Source organism: Aquarana catesbeiana, linkage group LG04 (genome assembly GCF_042186555.1).
Source record: "Aquarana catesbeiana isolate 2022-GZ linkage group LG04, ASM4218655v1, whole genome shotgun sequence".
NCBI lineage: Eukaryota > Metazoa > Chordata > Amphibia > Anura > Ranidae > Aquarana > Aquarana catesbeiana.
The window spans coordinates 569,297,066-569,316,539 of record NC_133327.1 but is presented as its reverse complement, the minus strand read 5'-3'; the positions used below and the strand labels follow the sequence as shown (position 1 = coordinate 569,316,539).

At 40.0% G+C, this 19,474-nt stretch overlaps 1 protein-coding gene across 4 annotated transcripts in view; it reads left to right on the top strand.

Moving 5' to 3' along the window:
• The window catches only part of LOC141140658 (sodium/calcium exchanger 1), a 495,383-nt gene that overhangs the window by 461,040 nt on the left and 14,869 nt on the right, over positions 1–19,474 (top strand). For all 4 annotated transcript variants that reach the window (XM_073628057.1, XM_073628056.1, XM_073628054.1 and 1 more), the window contains one exon: positions 10,109–10,384. In XM_073628057.1, coding sequence (XP_073484158.1) covers positions 10,109–10,384 — 276 coding nt within the window. The remainder of the gene's footprint in view (positions 1–10,108; positions 10,385–19,474) is intronic.

Below are 19,474 nucleotides of genomic sequence, written 5' to 3'. Positions count from 1 at the left end.
TCTGGGTTCATTCACTTGAAATATGGTTCTAAGCTAGGTCTTTCTTATGCCCCGTACACACGGTCGGACATTGATCGGACATTCCGACAACAAAATCCATGGATTTTTTCAGACGGATGTTGGCTCAAACTTGTCTTGCATACACATGGTCACACACAGTTGTCGGAAAATCCGATCGTTCTGAACGCGGTGACGTAAAACACGTACGTCAGGACTATAATGGGCAGTAGCCAATAATTTTCGTCTCTTAATTTATTCTGAGCATGCGTGGCACTTTGTGCGTCGGATTTGTGTACACGCAATCGGAATTTCAGACAATGGATTTTGTTGTCAGAAAATTTTATAGCAAGCTCTCAAACTTTGTGTGTCAGAAATTTCTATGGAAATTGTGTGATGGAGCCTACTCACGGTCGGAATTTCCGACAACAGGGCCCTATCACACATTTTCCATCGGAAAATCCTATTGTGTGTACAGGGCATTACTTCTTCACTTGCTGTGGTGTCATCGTCTAGCCAACATGTCCACACTTTATCAAACTTTTGTGGGCAACCCCTGTTCGAATAAGTGGCCCTGTATAAGGGTAAGCTGGCATTTATCAGGCTTTTCCAAAATCTAGCAGAGGGGGGGGATGATTGTTTCCAGATCATCGTGATGGCTTTACGAGCGTAATACAATAGTAGGGATATAAGTATTTTTCGCGTTCTGATCACTGCCATTTGTTCAACCAACCCTAGCAGACAGTATTTAGGATCATAAGGAACGTGGGTTTTGGTGACCTTCACAATCGAGTGGGGGAATGTTTATATACATATGTATGAATTTAAGCAAAATGATTAGGTAGATTACATTATATGGCCTATATTAGACAACATGAAATGAACGCAATGTGTTCTAGAAAAACTTAACAAAAAATGTTTCTTGATTAGCTTTTCTCGATGATTATTTTATGGGAAAAACATTTGCCCTTGAGCCTGCTGTTTTAAATTGATGTTTAGCATAAATGGCAGTGCTGTAAAATATGTTACCTGAATTGATATTATTAAGGATAAATAATAATAAACTTAAATAGTCTTGAAATATAGCTTGAAATCGTTTTAAATATCTTGAAAAGAAAACATGCCCATTGTTCTAGGGTACACCAAATAGACAGGTATTGAGTGTTTGCCATCTCACTGCCACTTAACCATCCCTCACCGCTAGCCTGCAGGACTGGTGCTGTGTGACAGGGCAGCAATCTCACCACAGCAGTCTGGCACACTACCCAATGAGTCCGAATAATAGCTGTGCAATCAACAGAGAGTATAAAGTTTACTGATATAGAGCTGTCACAAAGAGAGCATTGGTTCTTAGCTGCAGGCTAGCAGTGGAGGACAAGATGGATATGTGGCATGGGGACATTCTTTTACTGAGATTAGGCAAGTAGGACATTCAATAACTGTAGGAACTGTGGAATTATGGGTGCATTTTTTTACAAAAAGTTATTTGTCCTTTATTCATTAAAATCTAAAGTGACTAATCCAACTAAAATTGATAGTTCAGTTTTTGCTAGGTTCTGACTTGTAAAAGGAGAAGTAAAACTGCATAGAACTATTGGTCAGTGTTTGGTAATTTGGAATGTGGATCTTTGCACTAAAGGCCTTAATACAAGTGAACGATTCACCCCATCAGTGCCTTCCCTTTCCCGAGATATATTTTGGAGAACTGCTCTTTTAAATGTGTAAATTACATTGAATCACTTTAACAAGAAATTAAAATGCAGGTCCATTTTAGCTTCCAGCCTGCCTGCTTTGCTGTTACTTCCTGGTGGTGTTGGAGCACTCTGTCCCTCCTGCCCCATGCATATACCTCACTGACCAATAGGAACGTGGGTGAAAGGAGGAGGACTGCAAGCTTTGACACCACTAGAAAGTGATGAAGGCTCAGGCCCCATTTTTCCATCTTCCTCTACGTTGACCCCTCCTCCACTTACTTGGCAAATGGTAACCATAGAGGTTAATGCTGCTTAGAGGCACCTATTTAACTTTACACTTTTGCTAGACATAATATGTATATTACAGTGCTCCAGTTTTATACTAAAGAAAACCTCGTATCTACTATTTGTGAATACTACAGGAAAAAATAGAAAAATACAATATATGCTCCACATTGAATAAATATATATTTATCTGCATAGCCATCAACGAGAAAGCTGCACTACACTAATACAAATCACTCTTTTATTTTGAGATTGGGGTGTCTCTACCATGAGGCAAACAAGGTGTTTGCCTTGGGCGGCATTTTTCGGGGGGGGGGGGGGGGCAGTGACTGGCCACACAGCCAAGCAAAGCTGGGATTGGCTTTGATTGGCTGTTCGTAACAGTAAACAAGATGACATGACATCACTTCCGGTTTTACGCTGAAATTTTTGGAATTTTTTAAAATTGAAAGCATTCAAAAACACAGATCTTGGAGTTTTGAATGCTTTTAAGTCCAGAGGAGGGATATGGGGTCTTATAGACCCAAGATCTCTCCATAATGAGTACCTGTCCCATGCCTATTGCTGTTACAAGGATCCAAGGATCTTTACATTCCTTGTGACAGTAATTAAAGTGATCAAATAAAAAAAAATAAAGCAACAGTGTAAAACATTTTTTTAAAAGAATTTATGAATAATTAGAAAAAAAAAAAATGCCCCCAGTGCCCCCCGTCCTCCCGCACGCACGCAAACAACGATCGTCCCATACATGTGAGGTATCACCGCGAATGTCAGATCATGGTCAGTAATTCTATATATGGCACTTGGACGAATCATGTCTCAGGGTCTGATGAGGAAACCACAGCTGTTCACTGTGAACGGCTGCAGCTTCCCCATCAGACCCTGAAACAAGAACAATATACGGCGGATAGAGTGGGACAAATTTAGATGGGGGGGCGCCCGATTTTAGTCTTGCCTAGGGAAACACAAAACCAAAATACACCACTATTTGTAGACCTGTATAAAAACATATAAAACCACTTAATATGTTATGATCGTATTAATAAGACATTCCCTTCTCTTACTGGCATATGCATATACATTTAATATATGTATATGTTTAGTATATTGTTTTTCAACAAAATGTGTGCAACATATACTGTACATTTGTTAAAAAAGCTAATTATATAGTTTACACAATCTATAATCTTACTGATTTTACAATTGTCCACTGGCCTAAAATCCTCTGATTGCAATCATACAGAATATCAGATAGGCACTGCACACTTATAATCAAATAAAGGAGCCAGTATCACTTCCTTTAATCGCTTCCCGCCCGCCGGCTGTTATATGACATCCTTGACTTTGAGCGGGGATATCTGAATGATGCCTGCAGTTACAGACATCATTCAGATATCTTCTTTTGCAGCCAGCGATTCCCTTCACCATAAGAATGATCATAGCGGCTGTTCAGCCGCTTGATCATTCTTACAGGCGGCGAGAGTGGATGTTCCCCCCCTCGCCGCCCTCTGGTGCTGCCATCGGTGAACCGGAGAAGGGATCCGCCAGCCCCGGATGCTGACCATAGAGATTTTTGGTGGACCAGATGGTCCCCGGAGTCTCTGTGACCGTTCAGAAGCCGGACGCGATGTTCTGGCGTCACGCCCGGCCTCTGCATTTGAAAAAACTGCGCCACCTCAGCTGGGAAGATGAGATCCTTTTTTTCATTATTTCAGGCTTCCCAGCCTGGAGGTGAGATGTAGGGACTTACTGACCCCATATCTCACTGTAAAGAGGACCTGTCATGCTTATTCCTATTACAAGGGATGTTTACATTCCTTGTAATAGGAATAAAAGTGATAAAAAAAATTAAAAAGCAGTGTCAAACTAGAAAAATAAAAGTAAAATTAACAATAAAACATTTTTTTTTTTTTAAAGTGCCCCTGTCCCCGTGTGCTTGTACACAAAAGCGACCTCATACATACGTCACGCCCACATATGTAAACAATGTTCAAACCACACATGTGAGGTATCGCCGCGAGCATTAGAGCGAGAGCAATCTAGCCCTATACCTCCTCTATAACTCAAAACATGTAACCAGTAAAAATGTTTAAAGTGTCACCTATGGGGATTTTTCAGTACCGAAGCTTGGTGCCATTCCATGAGCGTGTGCAGTTTTGAAGTGTGACATATTAGGTATCTATTTACTCATAACATCATCTTTCACATTATGCAAAAAAAAACTGGCTAACTTTACTGTTTTTTTTTTTTTTACGTTTTTTTGCCCAAAAAAACGCGTTTGAAAAATTACTGTGCAAGATAAAAAGTTGCAATGACTGCCATTTTATTCTCGAGGGTCTCTGCTAAAAAAACGTATTTAATGTTTGGGGGTTCTATGTAATTTTCGAGCAAAAAAATTATGATTTTTACATGTAGGAGAGAAATGTCAGAATTGACCTGGTAGGCAAGTGGTTAAGGGTGGTGCTGCATTTGTTTAATCAAAAACTGCAAAGGACTATACTTGTATTCCACAGGTTGCTGGTATCAAATTTGGATGGAAGACAGTGCTGGACTGGTGCCGCTGGAGGCTGCCTAGTGGCAGGTTTCTATGTGGAGTAGAGTGAATCACTTCCAATGGGTTATATCCCAATTGTAGGTGGTAGGTTAAGGACACCATTGGGGTCTAGGGCTGCTACCTTTCTGATAGCGACAATAAGGCTGTTAGGGAACACTTAGGTGATTAGGTGATTGGAGTGGAGCGCCCGGTGTCAAGAAAAAAACATCTCACTTGATGCTTTTTATAGTTGTTTATTGAAGATAAAAGTATACAAGTGAAGCCTCCACTTGTATACTTTTATCTTCAATAAACAACTATTAAAAAAAATCACGTTTCTTGGCGCTCCTCTCCAATCACCCATGGATGGTTAGTAGTTACAGCAAAACATCTATATGATATCTACCCATTCACAGGCATTCTACTGAACTAATGAAAAGTACTTTAGTATGTGCATAAATCATTCTGATGTAAACATTTATCTTGATGACCTCAATCCATATAATGCACATATATACAGGTGTATATATATATATATATATATATATATATATATATATATATATACATTATACATCCAATTCACTCTTGGAGATAAGTCTGTTTCCATTTAAAAATAAAAAACCTTAGCACATTTCAGATTGCATAATGTCATACAGCAGTCACTTGGCCTACAAGGGGGTCTGTCAGTAGTTGGGTATACTACCACAAGATGTAAAGTGGTAAAGGTTGCCTTTGAATGTCAGATAAAATCCCGGTCTGCCAAGTCTGTCTAAAATAAGTGGACAAGATGTGAAATGCTGAGATTTGCCTATGAGATAAAGCATAGAACAGGCAACAGTTACATATACGAATGTAGATGCACAGTCTGCACACTAATGCAATACCATATTTTGGATTATAAACTGATAATAGTTTCTTAGTCACCTAGCATAGTCTCAACGGCATGGACCCCAGGTGAGTTGCATTCAAGAATAAACACAAATTTCTCTTATTTATGTATTATTATTACTACAGATACCTATATAGCGCCATAAATGTATGCAGTGCTTTACATTTCAATCCAAATCACTTTAGCAGGATATTCAAGGGTCTTATGATTGGAAAACTGCAGTACTTCCAAGTTGAGGGTGAGCAGCACCTCAGCCTGCACTTGATTGAATACTCAGCTTCCAGGGATGCTGCCCAGTCTCTATTTGGATAGATAAATATTGCAAAGTTTTAAAATCATATGAACTTGGAATATCCTGCTAAAGTACCTTGAATTGTAGTTTGTGCACATATTGCATCCACTCTGGAGCTGCTGTGATTGAACATTGTTCCATCTTGGATTTTTTAGGTGGCTTATGTATTGCTCTCAAATGGATTTAGGTGTTTTAAATGTGTGTGTACAAATATTGTATATATTGCGTTCTCGCATTTTTCTGTAGTAGTTGCACAAAGTGGATTCAAGGTTTTCTTTGGTATCTTTTTTTTAGGTACCTAATGAGATTCATATGTAAAGTTTTGAACTCCCTAGGTTTTTTTTGTTGGTTCTACAGCTCCAGATTTATTTAAAACTAGAGTTATCTTTTGCCTGTCTAATATAATAACCAAATGGCTGTTTTTTTGAGCCACATGAATATTTGGATAAAGACAAAAATTCTTTCAGTGCTCATTTCCCAAAACTAGTCTATTCAACAAAGGATTTATGTGATTGTAGATGACAATTATAGTATATAATACTCATGAAAAAGTTACAGTATGATCTACACTGCAATTACATTCCAGAAACCCACATAGCATGAATGTCTATAACTACTTTCATCCAAGTCTGGGTGAACGTCAAATCAAGTACTGTTCCAGCAATTTATAGGCTTAATATTTCCAAAATGCTTTGTTTGCCTTTTAAATCATGTGTTTTGTTTAAAGTGTATATAAATAGCCCATAGTCATTTTAGGTCAATAACCAATGCCATGTGTAAACATGCCCATTGTTTATTGACTTACAGCAACTGTGCTGCCAGTCAGGTAAATAAGGTTTTTTAAATATATTAATGGCTTTGTTGCATATACCATTTAAGATTCCACTGAAAGGTCTGTTCGTAAAACAATTATTTAAGCATTGTGGTGGCCTTTACAGCCTACATCTAAACATCTTATTGCTATATCTATTAGGGAAAAGTCTATCTGTTCACTTCTGTGGTTAAAGAACTCCCTACTGCCAAAAAAAGAAATATGTCTGCTGGCCTTTGTGGCTCCTCTGTCCAGACACTGGAAATAATTAAATATTGCTAGTTTTGCCAGGGTTCTGCCAGGTAAGGTCTCATGCACACTGGGCTTTTAGCCCTGGTGCATGAGATCCCAAAGTTTAGATGTGGGTGGAAAGCACAGATGCCCCATCCAACCTCACTACTGGTAGTCTCTTACTTTCTGTCAGAGGCTGAAAGCTGCTGAGGCACAGAGTGATACTAACATTTGGTGCAGCATGCTCTCAGGGCTGAATTCCTGGAAGGCTTCTGCTTATATTACAGGCACACGGCTTCAACTGCAAGCATTTGTCCTTGGGTGTATACTGTGCTAAGTGTTGGTACCAATTAGTGCACCAGTCAAGTTGCAGCAGCTCTTAGCCTTTCAAAGTTTCACAGGCTGCCAGTAGCGGGGCTAGATGGTGTGCCTGTGCATCCTGCCCACAACTATATGCTGGACTAAACGCCCAGTGAACTAAATGCCCACTGTGCATGAGGCCTTTGAGGAGCATATGAATCACTGCCCTCCCTGTCGCTTTACTGGTATGATGCTTACTGATTTGCCACTCAGACACCCAACGCTGCCACATGGGGATGGTGAGAAGGTCCTCAACTGTGTGTATGATCCAAAGCTAGGAACATATACAGGGCAAGCTCTTTTCGCATTACACAAGTAAAGGCGCAAAAACTGGAAAGCTATATCACCATCATGATTGGCAGGCAAATATTATAAATATAAATATTATATTTAGTCCATAACAATCTATGTGGGGGTAATGAGGAAGCAGACTAATAGTATAGGATCCACACCAAGGGCTGACTTCCAAAAAGAACTGAAACCAAGCTCCAAGATCTGAAGGAAAAAACACAAGGGGGGGAGGCGCCTCTGGGTGTAGTAGGTAAACCAATTTATTAAAAAAACCAATGTGCAAACAACTCACATTTGGATGAATAAAAGACAGCATGTGGTAAAACATGATCCATCATAAGAGGGGTCCGTCAGATCGGTCACAAGCGTCTCTGCTGGCTGCCGTGCGTGTGGCTTGCTGTACACCGCTAGAGCCAGCCACGGTGGTGATGGGATTCAGAGTGAAGCCTGGAACACTGGTGGAAGGCAGGCGCAGAGCTGTGATGTCACTGGTAAGCGACGCGTTTCCTGAGCGTACGGGCTACGATGTCACGGTAGCCACGCTCCTTCATCAAGACCACCCACATGTAAAAGGAAAATCAAAGGAGGGGAGAGACCGACTGTCCTGAGGTTGCCAGAAAAGTCCAAGCTCTTTTTGCTACTGGTGGTAGAGCAGTGGGGGAGCAAAGGGATATTAGGTATATGCAGCTTATCAGTAAAGTGAACTTGTTACTTTGTCCTTCATGGACAAAGCATAGGTTTATTTTAAATTAGAAAACCAGAAAGCATTTTAGAAATAAAGGTGTATTGCAGCCTATAGTATATTGATTTCAGACTTTAAAAAGCGCTACCACATGGTAAGATATGCATATTGGCTATAAAAATAGAAACCTTGTTATACAATCGACTAACCACCTACTGAAGAGTATAAGATGTTGTGTAGCTAAAAATTCCAAGTATTAGTCCCAGTAATTACATACTGGCCTAGAAGAATTCACATCCAACTGCCCAACTCTACCTAAAACAAAACTTTTATTTTCCTAATCTACAAAATGTAGTCTAAAAAATGGGGAGAGAGGTCAGCACCAAAGAAAAAACACAATATACAAAGGTACCAACATCCCTGAGAATAGTGAATGAGAATTTTTTTGAAGTTTTTTTTTCTTTACACACCTAAGGTTGTGCACAGTTTGTTGCCTTTAACATTAATTGATTGAATGCCTCCGTCCTTTTCCTGATGAAGCCATTTCAGCGAAACATGTTGAAACTTCAGGACGTAGGAACAACATATATGCAACTTCAATTCTCTCATTTAGTCAGGGTAGTTAGGCTAGGTGTGCATACCCAGGACTATGATTGTAACTGTAGCCATATTTTTATCATTGTTTGTGATTTTTGAATAAATGATTTATATTTTTATATTATTCAATTGTTCTGTTTTGTATACTGAGTACCTTTAAAGTCCCATTCTCAAAAAATTTCTCTTTCACTAATCTACAAAATGGTTGATGAGGGAATCTTCAGATATGGGGGGAAAACCCTTATGTACGTATATGACTAAAAAAATTAATGTGCATAGGAGGAATATCTATGATTTTGCTTTCAGTTTCTGGGGGTGAATTGCCAACATTCTAGATAAAGTTAAAATGATTGTAAAGGCTCGTTTTAAATTTTTTAAAATAACAAACATATCATACTTACATCCACTGTGCAGCTCGTTTTGCACAGAGTGGCCCCGAACATCTTCTTCTGGGGTCCTCCGGCAGCTCTCGCGGCTCCTCCCCACATCAGATTACCCCCTAGGAGAAGCACTCTCCCGGGGGGTTACCTTGCGGGCGCACTCCCGAGTCCAGCATTTGCGTCCATAGACACGAACGCCGGACTCGGCCCCGCCCCCCGGTGCCTGTGTCATTGGATTTGATTGACAGCAGCTGCTATCAATCTATCCAATTAAGAGCCGAAACCCCATGGAGAGATGGAGAGTGCGTCTCCACCAACAGGAATATGGGACTCAGGTAAGTAAAACTGGGGGGGGGCGGTCACTGCCAGGTGTTTTTTCACCTAAATGCATAGGATGCATTTAGGTGAAAAAACACAAGGTTTTACAACCCCTTTAAGTAAAGTGGCATGGGTGCAATTCAGAGTTAACTTAAAGCAGAGTTCCACCCAAAAGTGGAACTTCTGCTTATCTGCTTCCCCCCCTCCGGTGTCATATTTGGCACCTTTTGGGGGGAGGGGGAACGGGTGCCTGTGTTTGACACGTACCCTTCCCCACTTCCGAGAGACTGTGCCACGGATGTTTGGCCTCCCTCCACCTTCCTCTGCTGCTGGGCCAGTTAGAAAGTGCTGCGAGCTTCACGCATGCACAGTAGAGTTCCCTTATTATGAATGGAGGCAGCAGCACCCGACAGCCGATCAAAAAATCGTCTGGGGTGTCGACATCGTGGGCTCCCTGGACAGGTAAGTGTCCATATATTAAGTCAGTAGTTGTAGCTGCTGACTTTGAATTTTTTTCCCTCAGGCAGAACTCCTCTTTAATATATCTTTTTAGCTCTAGGTAATATAAGAAATTGTCTGATTGTTTGTCATCTGTGGAGCTATGTTACATATTATAAATGGTTTGTGGGATGGATGTTTTTTCATTTAATCCAGTCTGATCCTTCAGATGTTTATGATTTAATGGCAACTCGCACACTTGTAAATAATCAGCTTTAATGATTATAGTCATTATTATTTTTCACAGGGGAAGATGATGATGATGATGAATGTGGAGAAGAAAAACTGCCATCCTGCTTTGACTATGTGATGCATTTTCTAACCGTGTTCTGGAAAGTTCTCTTTGCTTTTGTCCCACCGACAGAGTACTGGAATGGATGGGCCTGTTTCATTGTGTCCATTTCAATGATTGGCCTCCTGACAGCTTTCATTGGGGATTTAGCTTCTCATTTTGGATGTACTATTGGCTTGAAGGATTCTGTTACTGCTGTCGTGTTTGTCGCCTTGGGAACATCTGTACCTGGTAAGTAGTTTGAGTTCACTGTGGAGGAATCTCAGTGTGAAATGTTATAATCTCACAAGGGCACTTCATATGTTTCATGTCTTTATAAAGATAATGCCAATTAGATGAATTAAAGAACAGTATAAAGTCCTCAAAAAAAGCCATTAGCCTTGATTTGTATTACAAGGACATGAGTTCATAAACATATTAACACATTTATATATTTATTATCAAAGCAGAACTAAAAAAAAACTGTGAGCAAGTAAGAAATGTCTCTTCTGCTATAAAATAAACCTAACTGCCTGCTCACGGTCTTCCTTAGTATGTACACTGAGCTGGGCAAATGCAGATCAGTTTACATTGCATCACAGGTCCTAGTAGTAGAAAGAATCAGCACAAAAAGGGCCCCTAGGTAGTTCGATTGGAAGAGGCGTCATTGTTCAAAGGATAGGCATGAGACGTCTGCTTTAGTAAAACATCCAATTGCTTTATTTCACCAAATAAAATGTGTTTCGTTGCTTTAACCACTTTATCAGCTCAAGGTGATAACATTGGGGTAGAGCTTGTGGCAGTGATGTCATGTAGGTGGATCACATGTAGAGCCCGTCACGGAGCCTGTGTACCTGGATGACTGAGCTCCCACGCATGCGCAGGAATAAAGTCACCTGTGCTGACCAATGAAGATGGCCGCAGCTCAGCACCTACAATATGCTGGGTAGAAGAGGCCAATGCCAGTGGAGAATGTTGCACCATTGAAGGAGAGGTAAGTATTGTGGGTTTTAGTTCCTCTTTAAATATATCTAAAACTTTTTTTCGTTGTTTTAGGTAGAGTGGGGCATGTTAGAAAACCTCTGATCAATCCTCTCTTATGCCGCGTACACACGATCGGACTTTACGGCATACCTGGTCCGGCGTACCGGATTTCGTCGGACAATTTGATCGTGTGTGGGCTCCAGCGGACTTTGTTTTCTCAAAAGTTTGACGGACTTAGATTTGAAACATGTTTCAAATCTATCCGACGTACTTGAGTCCGGTCGAAAAATCCGCTCGTCTGTATGCTAGTCCGACGGACAAAAACCGACGCTAGGGCAGCTATTGGCTACTGGCTATGAACTTCCTTGTTTTAGTCTGGTCGTACGTCATCACTTACAAATCCGTCGGACTTTGGTTGATCGTGTGTAGGCAAGTCCGTTCATTCAGAATGTCTGTCGTAAAGTCCGTTGAAAAGTCCACCGGGCAAAGTATGCCGTAAAGTCCGGTCGTGTGTATGCGGCATAACTCATTGGAAGATTTCCTCAAGGGGGACACAGATAGCAATAAAAACTCACAGAGGTTCTAACCTTCACTGTGTTGAAAATTAAAAAAAAAAAGGCTTTTCACTTTAACACCGTTGGGTAAATAAATAGTTTCAAAATTTTTTGTGCTGATACGTTTTTAGTGATCGGTTACTATACATTTTTTGTTCAGTATAATAAATAAAAAATTGTGCTATGGTAAAGTAATGTGCCTCACTATATTTACATCAATAGGAATAGAAAGGAGAGATGTGCAATCCCTCTAGACATGAATCTAGACAGGCAAGGCTTTTTTACTTTTCACCACTTTACACTGTTGCAGCAAAGTTGCTGATCAATGATGTTTAAGGTGGTTCTACTTAAAAAAATGTTGTGGCAGGTTCTCTTAGACCCCTTTCACACTGGGGCAGTTTTCAGGCGCTTTAGCTCTGGAAATAGCCTCTGCTAAGCGCCTGAAAACCACCTCCCATAGATTCAAGTGTGACTTTTCATACTGGGACTGTGCGCTTGTGGTACGTTCCAAAAAGTCCTGCAAAATCAGCATCTTCGGGGCGGTTTGGGAGCGCTGTATTTAGCGCTCCCAAAACGCTCTGCCCATTGGAATGAATGGGCAGCGCTTCCGAAGTCCCTGAAAAGCGATTCGAAAGTGCCGCAAAACGAGAGTTTTTAACCTCTTCTTTGGGTTTCAGAAAAGCAATTTAAATATAAATATCAAATAACTGATTTACAGCTCCCAATAAATATTTACTGAATATCAATTGTGAATTTGCTGTGCATTAGTATGGTGTAGACAGAGTCAGTGATGATTATCACTAACTTTGTTCAGACAGCATCTGCAGCTAAGCCTTTTTTGTTTTTACTTTACAGGTATTAGCAATTACATTAGATATATTTAATATTGATTTTTATTAAAACTAATGCCGCATACACACGAGCGGACTTTTCGACCGGACTGGTCCGACGGACCAAGTCCCACTGACAATTCGACCATGTGTGGGCTTCATCGGACCTGCAGCGGACTTTTTCAGTTGAAAATCTGACGGATTTTAGATTTGGAACATGTTTCAAATCTTTACGTCGGAACTCCGCCGGACCCAGTTCCTATCGAAAAGTCCGCTCATCTGTATGCTAGTCCGAGGAATGAAAACCAACGGCTAGGGCAGCTGTTGGCTACTGGCTATCAACTTCCTTATTTTAGTCCTGTCATATGTCATCACGTACGAATCCGTCGGACTTTGGTGTGATCTTGTGTAGGCAAGTCCGTTCGTTGGGAAAGTCTGTTGGAAGTCCGCCAAAAGTCCGTCGGATAGTCCGTCGGACCAGTCCGGTCAAAAAGTCAGCTCGTGTGTACGCGGAATAAGTGTTTTAGTGAGTTTCTTAGTGAATGTAACCAATCAGCATACTATTTCCCGCCCCCATAGTGTTTAGCAATAGGAGGATATGGAGAAGGAGGGAGAGATGGGAGTGTAATTTACCAATGCCTATATGCCCACGTGTGTGACTTTATAGTTATGTTGGCTGCACAGATAAGAGAAAAGGTGAAATGAAAAGCTTAGAAGGGAACTGAAATTTAAGCATGATCAGTAGAGGACATCATCTGGGCTACACAATCTCAGGCTGCAGAGGGGACACAGAGAATCTGGAGGGGACTGCTGAAGGCAGGATCACCCAGGTATATTTCACTTTACACAAAACAAATGCTTTAGTGGCTTTGCGAGTATGAACACTCTGTTATATAGCATGTAATGAAAGTTTTTCATAGTCTGGATTTAATGATACTTTAACATAGAGCATTTCCATTAATGTAAGACTTCAAAAGCAAATACACTCTAATGCCTCTTCCGTAGTTATACAAACCTGCACATAGACACTATGGCTAGTTTTTGGTGGAGGGCAGTTAGCCAGCTAGTATTTGGACAGTGAGAGCAAACTCGTGCAAACACTTAAAACAGTTAAAAATACCTGCACATAGCATCTCTAGTAAGCATTGTGCCAAGGAATACAGTAATGCAAAGCAAGAGGGTTGACAACTTTGCAACCATACTATCTTGTGATGCAACATTTATTGTCCTTTTAATATGTGGAACAATGAGCTCTTGCGTTATTTATTTTAGCTGATCCACCCAATAAGGGGTTAAGACAAAGAAGGGATCACAACAAATTTTAAACTCTGCTGTACAGCATGTTGTCAGTGATTGGTAAGGCCTACTACGGACTTACTGATAACAAAGATACCTGTGGCCCTGCCAATATCTTATGGTGCCTTATGCTATTGTTTGAGAGATGTGACTGGTTTCCTTAAATAATGTAACAAAGTAGATATGGTGGTGTATGGCATGGAGCTCATCTAATATCTAATATGTATTTGGAGAAGAGAAATAACTCAAGGACAAATCCCCTGAGTTAGCAGGTTTCCATATCCATTATACAAGTCAAATCGTCAGCTTGAACTTTAAGGCTTTTGTTTTTTAAAATAAGTCAAAGGAAAAATATTTTAGTATCCAAGCATATAAAGCACACATCTGCTTTTATCATCAACTCCATCTTGGACAGGAGACTGATTTTCCCATCCGCTAAATAATTCACAATTTTGATTTAACATTATAAACATCTTAATAGACTTCTTGTTGCAATGTTCCACTTGCCAGTCAGTGCCTAGGGCCTGAGGAGTTTACATGTGAATGGCTACGTATATGTAAAGGAAAACTTTTCTTTAAACAAGTGAATTTGCAATATTCAGTCTGGGGCATTCTGTATACCGTGTGTTTACTTAACTTTCTCAAAAATCTTATTGTCTGCTAGTGTGACTGTCTCACTGCTTTTTCTAGAAGTCTGCACTATAAGCACCCCTTGCTGCAAGAATGTATTTATTTATTTTATATTCTAAGGCTCATCCACACCCGGGGGAATGCAGACACTGCAGCTTTCCTAATTACAACACTGAGATTGCACAGTTGCTATAATGAAGGCAGACCTTCCACATAGAAATCAGCATAAGAAAGGAGGCAAAGTAGGTATAGTAAGGCAAACAGCAGTTTCTTTAAAACAGAAAAAGTTTGTTAAAATCATTACAATTTGATTAGTTCACCCAAGAGGATTGAATCTTGCTCAATGGCCTGGGCAATGCAGAAATTTGGCCCTGCCTACCATAATACCAACCTGGCTGTAAAATGACAATATGGGGTTGATTAACTAAAACTGAAAAGTGCAAAATCTGGTGCAACTCTGCATAGAAACCAATCAGCTTGGAGAGAGTAAAAATCCAGCACTAGGACTTCTTGGCATTAAAAATGTATATCTTTATTTAATCCATTAAACCATAAAAATTAATCAATTTCTAGAAATGGAAGCATTTCAGCCTCCTACATAGGCCTTAGTCATAATGATCTTATGACTAAGGCCTATGTAGGAGGCTGAAACACGTAAATGTTTAGGAATTGATCCCTTTTCATGGTTTAATGGATTAACTAAAGATATACATTTTTAATGACAAGACATCTTGGTGCCACATTTTTACTCTCTTCATTGGATTTTGGACGTTCAGTACTAAATGAGTCCGGGCACAGATGTCTTGATCTCATCCTGTCTAACTGTATGGGATTTTGAGGTTGTAGCACTTCCTTTGTTGCTCTAAATCAGCTTCCAGATTTATTTTTGTCAAACCTTAGCTGACATTAGGGGGCCAGTGGGCTAAGGGGTGGAGCGAAACACGTTGGGGGCATGACCTGGCTAGAGTCAGGGCTGAGGCTGCCATTCATCTTACTTCATGTACATGGAAGTCAAAGGAAAAATATTTTAGTGTCCAAGCATATAAAGCACACATCTGCTTTGATCATCAACTCACCAAGTTTGTTTTTACTGTGCCTAGGGTAAAAACAAATACATACACAGTGGTTACCTTCAGTGATAGCCATATGTTAAATTTATAGTAGATAGAGACATAAAGGCATAATGAAATGATATGCTGCCTTCTGCCTCCCAAGCATCCCTGCTGGGGAACCCTGAAACTAATGGGACAGGAAGGGTCAGGCCGAATTTGGTTTTTGCAAGAAAGGGTGAAATTGATTTGTATATCATTTTAGTTGTCTTTATGTTTTTTGGATAATTTTGGCATAAGATTTTAACTGAATGAAACCTCCCCTTATACAGTTGTTATTATACATTTTCCAGATTTTTTGTTGTTGTTGTTTTAGACAGTGATACTCTCATTTGAATGGGGATGGGAATTGCTGAGGCAATATGAGAGTTTGTTTAATGTTGGTGGAAGGAATTGTTAAATTAATATAGATTTACAAAATATTAACCGCTATATATACACAGTGTATAGTTAAGGAGTATGAAACATGAATGTCAAATTTTGTTTTGTATTTCCCTATTTCTTTTTCTGTATCCTATTGTGATGTAAAACTGTATAAAAAATAGATTGAAAAAACACTGAAAAACCTGTACCAAATAAAAAAAAACCAAAAAAACTCATGTTTTAATGTAAATCTTTCTAAACACTTATTTAAAACTTTGGTAATGACTACATCTGTTATCAGCCTAGAACATACAAAATAAACACATGAACTTATTTGAACACACGTTGTGACTGGCAGATCCTTATTGGAATAATCCCTGCCATAAGCAAGTAAACCATCAATCAAGAGCCAAGGAAGCAGACCAGATTTACAGAATGACTTGTCAATGCTCAACAAGCTACTGTTATCTGCCTTCAATGTAAAATCACATTCTTACATTTGGTCACATTTCTATTAACTTGATATTGGTTGTTTTAAACTTCCCCAAGCAGAGACAAAGTCATGTGAAGGTTATATGGATGAATGCTTCCATGTCTCCTTGTATTATAACACACTTTATCATTAGGACAGGTAAAGCACATCCCATCTACTCTGTCATTTTTCCCTTTTTTCATCCACCTGAACGTATTAGTGCTGTTAGTTTTATTCTTTTTCAGTATATTTTCTTACACTATTATAAGGTCTAATGTTTTATGCAATATGATTGCCTTGCGTATGTAGGAAGAGGTAGAGATGTCAAGCCTGTTATGCAAATCACTTTTGACTTTTGCATGTTGTGTGTATTGTTCATAGATGGGAGAGAAGCAGTAAAATTGCCAGTACAGTCTTGCTGTTTGAAAATTTACATTTTGAATTTCTTGCACCATTGAACTTAGTATTCAATATATTCAAATAAAGAGGGCATAAAAAAGCAGAGCATAGATAACTCAGTGCCAATTTTGTTCTATTCCATTGTTACTTATAATATTTTAAAGTCATCAAGTTATGAAAATAAGTAAAACTATGCAAAATTTAAAGGCAATGTAACCCTGTATTTTTATTTTCTAATTGTGAATCAAGCTTTCCAACCAAAAATAGATTTCTTTAATAAGTAGAACTTGTTTATTAGAATGCCCATTTAACCACAAATATGCTCAGGGAGAGAAATCTCTATAGGGGGCTTATCATAGCATAGTTGTCCCAGCTTTGGCAAGAGGCACCCACAACATAAATGGAATAATGTGCTGCCCCAGCTCTGAATTAGAAATTCATGGTTCATGGCTTCAAGAAAAAGCTAAAATGGAAAACAACACAGTACACTGGCATAGTGTAGCAAACCTTTAATATCTCAGATTCCATAAGAAATACACTCACAATAAAAATACTTTATTATATTATATGACTGCTTGAGTCTTTACCTGTCAGAGTTTGTTTAATTGTACCACTGCCTAGCGAACCAAGTGTCCTATGATCAGATGGCATTTGCAGTCTACTTTCTCCCTGGTGCCGTTAGACACTCCAAATTCTCTTCACTATCAGCATAGTGCTAGCTTGCTAAGGAACTGTTTACACAGTAGACACCATTCTGATTTAGAGTACTTTAGTGATTGATGAGTACTTTAGCAGCTCCCCTCCCCCAGCCCCCCTTTTAACCCTTTCATGACTAAGCCTATTTTTGAAATTTGGTGTTTACAAGTTAAAATCCGTATTTTTTGCTAGAAAATTACTTAGAACCCCCAAACATTATATATATTTTTTTAGCAGAGAATCTAGAGAATAAAATGACGATTGTTGCAATATTTTTTATCACACGGTATTTGTGCAGCGGTGTTTTAAACGCAAATTTTTGGAAAAGTGACACTTTCATGAATTTTAAAAAATCCAAACAGTAAAGTTACCCCAATTTTTTTGTATAATGTGAAAGATGATGTTACGCCGAGTAAATAGATACCAAACATGTCACCCTTTATAATTGCACGCACTCGTGGAATGGCGACGAACTACGGTACCTTTGAATTTCCATAGGCGACGCTTTAAAAATTTTTTACGGTTACCAGGTTTGAGCTACAGAGGAGGCTAGGGCTAGAATTATTGCTCTCGCTCTGACAATCGCGGCGATACCTCACATGTGTGGTTTGAACACCGTTTACATATGCGGGCGCGACTTCCGTATGCGTTTTCTTCGCTGCACGAGCTCGCGGGGACAGGGGCACTTTAAAAAAAATTTTTTTTTTTTTTTTATTTATTTTATTTATTTTTGTACTTTATAAATTGTGTTTAAAATTTTTTTTTTTTTTTTTTTACTTTTATTGCTGTCACAAGCAATGTAAACATCCCTTGTGACAGTAATATGTGGTGACAGGTACTCTTTATGGAGGGATCGGGGGTCTAAAAGACCCCCCATCCCTCCTTTACACTTCAAAGTATTCAGATCGCCGAAAACGGCGATTCTGAATACTGTGTACTTTTTTAAATTCGGCGCCATTGGCAGCCGAGTAAACGGGAAGTGACGTCATGACGTCGCTTCCGCATTTACAAGAAGAAGGCTGGAACGAAGCCGCTCGCAGCTTCGTTCCAGTCCGCCCCCAGCCGCCGAAGGCAGCGGAACGGACACCGGGCCTCCCGATCACACGGGAGGCCCGGTAACAGCGGCGGGAGGCGGCGGGAGGGGGGGGATGTCCCCTCCCGCTCCTCCGGTATAACAGCCGAGCGGCTTTTAGCCGCCTCGGTTGTTATACTCGGGTAGCCGATCGCCCGCTGAAAACAACGGTACCGGGATGATGCCTGCAGCTGCGGGCATCATCCCGGTATAACCCCGGAAAGCCGAGGCCGCATATATGCGTTCGGTCGGCGGGAAGGGGTTAATTACCTGAGCCCCATTTTAATCCAGTGATGTACATGAGAGCAGCAGCTCTTATGGGTCAATCTCACCTCATTGGCTCACACAGCAGCAGGAGCCATTGGCAACCAATCACAGCCAGTGAACCAAAAGGAGAGAGAGTGGGGGTGGGGCCAAGCCTTGCTCCATGTGTGAATAGACACACAGAGTTCAGCTAGGGTGCCAGCCTGCTCTAGTGCCCCCATAGCAAGAGGCTTGCTATTAGGGGCACTCTGCAGGGGGGAACAGCCAGGACCGTCAGAAGGGGACCCAAAAAGAAGAGAATCCAGGCTGCTGTGTGCAAAACCATTGCACAGAGCAGATAAGTATAACATGTTTGTTATTTTTTTTAAATGCTATCCTTCAGAATCTCTTTAGGTCTTAATGGAATATGTAAAAGTAACAGGAACATGGGCATAGCCAACAGATACATAGATTGACGTTTGCCCACTGACAAAGAAATGATCAGTCTATAATTTTAATGGTAGGTTTATTTTAACAGTGAAAGACAGAATAACAACAAAAAAATCCAGAAAAACGCATTTCAAAAATGTATTAAATTGATTTGCATTTTAATGAGTCAAATAAGTATTTGACCCCATTGCAAAACATGACTTAGTACTTAGTGACAAAACCCTTGTTAGCAATCACAGAGGTC